This window comes from Coffea arabica, chromosome 10e, assembly GCF_036785885.1.
Source record: "Coffea arabica cultivar ET-39 chromosome 10e, Coffea Arabica ET-39 HiFi, whole genome shotgun sequence".
Taxonomy (NCBI): Eukaryota; Viridiplantae; Streptophyta; class Magnoliopsida; order Gentianales; family Rubiaceae; genus Coffea; species Coffea arabica.
The window spans coordinates 11,160,269-11,165,464 of record NC_092328.1 but is presented as its reverse complement, the minus strand read 5'-3'; the positions used below and the strand labels follow the sequence as shown (position 1 = coordinate 11,165,464).

General features: G+C 30.8%; 1 protein-coding gene across 1 annotated transcript; it reads right to left on the bottom strand.

The window, feature by feature from the left end:
• Positions 1-2,745: 2,745 nt before the first annotated feature.
• Positions 2,746-3,892, bottom strand: LOC113712177 (uncharacterized). The gene is made up of 4 exons (XM_027235472.2): positions 3,626-3,892; positions 3,366-3,425; positions 3,159-3,205; positions 2,746-2,979 (listed from the first exon to the last, which is right to left on the bottom strand). Exons 1-4 carry the CDS (start codon positions 3,779-3,781, stop codon positions 2,892-2,894), a joined length of 351 nt encoding a protein of 116 aa, XP_027091273.1. The 5' UTR covers positions 3,782-3,892; the 3' UTR covers positions 2,746-2,891.
• Between the last annotated feature and the right edge of the window lie 1,304 nt (positions 3,893-5,196).

Here is a 5,196-nt window from a genome sequence, read left to right as displayed (position 1 = left end):
GTAGATAGCCAATATTAATGATTTCCTGATCCTCATTTTTTGCCTATAAAGTGTCTTGAATGTCAGGATTCTCAATTTTTTCTTTCTACCGATTCGTTTCAATAAAAAATCCGAAGAGCAGACTACATTACTGTACCGAAGGACAACCAAACAAATCCAGAAACTATTGGAACATGCATTGATCACTTGATATGCAGTCTCATAGAATCCCTTCACTAAGAAAGTATTTATGATGCTGTCACGGTTCTGGAATTCAATCTCAGTCGATGGATCATCTAATGTTCTTGTTGTGAGCTATTGACCTAAATTCTCTTGCTTTTCCTAATCTTGTTCACGATAGAGAAACTTTTGATTCCGTTTAAATAGATATTATGATATGTATTTTGATTTATATGTATAATTATAGATATATAACTTTTTATTTCTATTTTACATGTAGGGGATGGGGCCGAGAAAGGGTGGGTAAAAATACTCGTTAATCCAAAAATCCGCCATGTTCGATTCAATCCAATTTGAAAATTAGAATATTCGATTCGTATTATTTGATCGAATCAAAAGAGGGTCGAGTACTCGTTTAAATGCGGGGCAGATTAGGGACACATAATTAAAAATTCATGGGCACCCAACTCACCCCGCATATATATATATATATATATATATATATATATATATATATATATATATATATATATATATATATATATATATTATACACATGCCAAAAAATAATTTTAGAGTTAAATAATCAATTTTATTGAACAAATTGCATTAAAAATATAGGAGATTATAGTTTATTTACAAGATTAATTTGTAGAAGTCATCATCTTAAGTTTTTTAGAAAAGAGTTTAATGAATGTGGAATATATATTTAAAAAAAGGTGCTACTTATTTCAAATTTTTATTGATTTTAAATTCTTTTAAATTTTTTTCCTTTTTCTTGTATTCTTTTCGCATGATAGGAGACTTTTTTTGAGAAAAATTTTTATTAAATTTTAGATGAATTTGTAAAATATAAAATTAAATTAGTATAAATTATTTTTCAAAAAAATTAAATAATAAGTAGGGCGGAGCGGATATCGGTTGACCCGATCTTATCTCAACAAGTACCCGACAATTGACTATCCGCTAGTATGTGAGATAGTTAATTGTCAAAAAATGGCTGATCTGTAAGGTGCGGGTTAGATCAATTAAATGATGCACAAGGTGGGTGCTTGACCCATGCTTGCCCCTAATTTAAAGCAAGGGAAGAAAAATTCCACCGCCCCGCATATTCTCCGAATTTGTAGTGAAAGAAATTAAACCAAGTTCTATTGATTTAGTAATTACCCAATTAGCATGCGGCCGGTTTCTAGTTTATTCCCAAGTCTGCGCCAAATTTAGTTTGGTATTTCTTATCTATTATGGGTTTACTAGTACAGTGCTAGTCAAAATTCACTTAGAATCCTCTGTTCCAAAATTACCTTCTGTCTCATCTCTCTCATGCTTATATAGCTGTCATGTGTATTTACATATTGATAATTCAAACAAGCGTTTGACTTGTTGATCGAGTTTGTTATCCGTTTGCTTGAGTTATCAATGCATAAATACATGTGGCAACTATATAAATACGGACAGATGAGAGACAGAGAGTAATTCCAATACAAAGGATTTGAAGTGCTCTAATGGGAAGAGTTAGTGATATTTACGAGGATGATAAGAAAGTCATTATAAAAATTTTTTAAATACATCATCTTATTCACGTTATAAACACGATTTTTAATGACTTTTTCGTAGTTCTAACAGCCTTTTTATCTCACATATATAAAATTATAAAAGTGCTACAACAATTATTTTGACTAACGGTTCAAACGATTCTCTATCCAAACACACATTGAGAAATTGACAATATATCATGAGTGTGATTCAAGTGAAAAAGTGTCTTCCATAGGACAATAAATCTAGGTGCTACTTCATGCATTAGAATTCCCACCTTAGTTTTGTTAACGAACATTACAGATTTTCTTGAACAATTGAAGCTATTGCCGGTGGCCCAATATATTCCCAAACTGTCCGATTGGATTAGAAAGTGTCCTATTAGCCCTATACATATATATATTAATATTCTACACGTTGACAATATATGTACTTTCACTATTTAATACACGATATATTATCCGAATTTGAATTTGAAATTTAAATTTTACATGTGCCGTACATCTAAACGTAATAGTGTATGCACTATGTGAGGTACCATTTAACTAGTCCTTCTTTTGTTTTAAATGCCTTCCACCCTTCCCCATATCCTCCCATCCCCAACTTTTGTGTCCAAAATTCAGATTGTCTCGAATTGTTACCTATAGAAAGAACAAGAAAAAAGAAAAGAACAAATAAAGATCAACGTCTAGACCTTAGCTATTGTAATTCGCCTGACTTGGCAAGCATGCACCTGAGTATTGTTAGAACAATAAAATCACCAATCTTACTGGCAAGCTAAAAGAAGATATAAGCTAAAGAACTAAGAAGTAAGAGAACCGTGAAACAATTAAAAAAAAAAAAGAATTATTTGCCTTTCCCTGTAGACTCTATAATATTAAGTATTAATTTTGAGAGAGATAAAGTTGGATAGTATCCAAATCTTTGAAGAGCGGGTAAATAATTTTTTTTTATTTGTTGGACAGATGTAAGTGAATTCATTTACATGGAAAGTCTTCTGTAATCTGTATCAACAAGTGTGTAATAGTCACTTGCAAGAAAATCCACAAAAAGTAAAATAAAACTTGAATTGAATTTCTTGTCATATCTCTTTATACAAACACGCTTTCCTAGCCAAAGTTCATATTTTCATAGAGCTTCATGTACAAAATCAATAGTACTTGAGTTGAGTACCATGTCAGCTTCCTTACACTGGGACATCATCTTTCACCCCGTTGTTCTGGTGTGAGGCCCCCTTTACCACAAACAGGGCAACTCTTCAATCCAAATCCTTGGCAATCAAAGCATCTAAATACCATTGAATTAGATAAAACCATGAATTAGATTACCTCAGTTTGAAACAATTAACTAAACAAATGACCATAAACAATTTTAATTTGTCTTTGTTCCATTTTTTTTTTTGTCTCTCTCTCGCTCTCTATCCTTCCTAATCTTGATGGACTTTTCATTTGGAAAAGCATACATACTTCCACCGCTCAAAGATATTCCCATTCTTTTTATTCTTTCCTGTACCCTGCATAAGTATCAACAATCGAGTGTTAATTAAATTCCATGAACGAATATAAAAGTGGAAGAAGGAGGGGGGGGGGGGGGTGGTGGAAGAGGATTGGAAAAATTTAAGTCCTTAATATTCCTCCTTTTCTTTTGGTCTTTGATACTTGTGTAACCTTTACCTTACATCCAGGACATTCTATAGCACCTTGACCTCCACATCTTTCACACTTTTTGAGTATCTGCAAATTAATATGAATTTAGAAGAACTTGATCATAATCATAATCCCTACTAATTTATTACATTGAACTTCATTCTGCAAAAAAAAATAGTGATTTATGTGAAAACAAAATGCAAAACAAAAAAAGAAAAACCATTAAATTAAGCGACATTCAACATATAGATGCCCAAAAAGAATGAACATGTTAATGCAAGAAGTACCGAATTAAGTGAAAAACCACCAGATTTTGCCGCAAAAGATGTAATCCTTGGCTGTTTCCGTTGCTTTTCAGCTACTCTAATGATCAGATTGGAATCATTGAACTTAGAATTTAGTGATGGGATGATGCTGAAGCAACTTGTTTGCAGTACGGTCATCTCTGCCTGATGGAATTTTGGAACTTATGTTATATTTGTTGGACAAAGTTTATCCGTTCTTTCGGACCTCCAGGAAAAGTGCAACTACAAATGGATATTAAAGCCACCACAACCACATATATAATTTTGACATCTTATTGCCCTTTACGTTTTCTTTGTTGGGCTGACGAGAAAAGGAGGAACCAGGTGGGCTTATGGTAAGATCAACATAGCAAATTGAGGCCTCTCATCAAGCTGCATTTTGGTAGTTATTGTCTTTGGGATTTTGTTTTGGAAACATATGTATGATGTTTTCAACTGCTTATTAAATTTTTTTTTAGTCCTTCTTTTGGCTTCGTAAAGTTAAAAAGAAAACCAAAGTAAACGCTTTTATAATAGGCCTCAATGGTGATGACAAGAACTAATACAAAGCGGCCAATTAGTACTATATATCTTGCTATCGAACTTTTGATATTTCAATATAAAGAGGTTATAATATCGGGCATGCATACTTTGTGTTATTCTATCAAATTATCATACCACTTTGTGTTAAATATGGGATTTAGATTATTACCTTATTAAATGAGTACACAAGAAGATCTGAATTTAATAATTGCGTTATTATCACTTTACTCCCTTAAACTATATCACTACTATCAGTTTACCCCCTAACGTTATCTTTTAATCACTTTACCCCTATAAGTAATTCAACTCAACATGTTAAGAAATTTTGGACAAAAATACCCTTTTATTTTATACCATTACTACATTGTTATTATCATTTTATTCGTTTAGATTATAGTGATACAATCACTTTAGTTCCTAACATTATTATTTTCTAGACATTTTACTTTATCGTTAATCTAACTAGTATGGTCATAAAATTTTAAATATATTTACCCTTTTATATATATAATTAAAAATAAAAAAGTTGGAATAGTTATTCTCCCTTTTTTTTCACTTTAAGAGGTCTAAAAACATAAAAATAAAAGGATTTTCTCAAATTTCTTTTTTTCACACTTATTGATACTAGGAAAAGAAAAAGAGATAGAAAAGAAGAAGAAAGAAAATTAGATTTTGCAAAGAACAAAAATAAAGAAAAGTTTAATATTATCATATTACATTAAGGTTGTTGGGATTAGGATTGGAATTTGCTAGTAAACACAAAAGTGAAATAATTTTAAAATAATAACAGTATTTAATTCTTATTTGTAATTTTTAAAAAAAGAATTAAACTCTCCCTCTCCCTCTCCCCCTCTCCATCTTTCTATTTTTTTTTATATTAATAAGATTGTCAAGAAGAAAGTAATTAATACTTTAACTTTTTTTCTTGATATTAAAAAGGACAAGAACCACTCTAAATTTTTTATTATTTTTATTATGCAAAGATGAGGGTATTTTCTTCTAAAATTTTTTAACTTGCTAAGTTGGTTTAA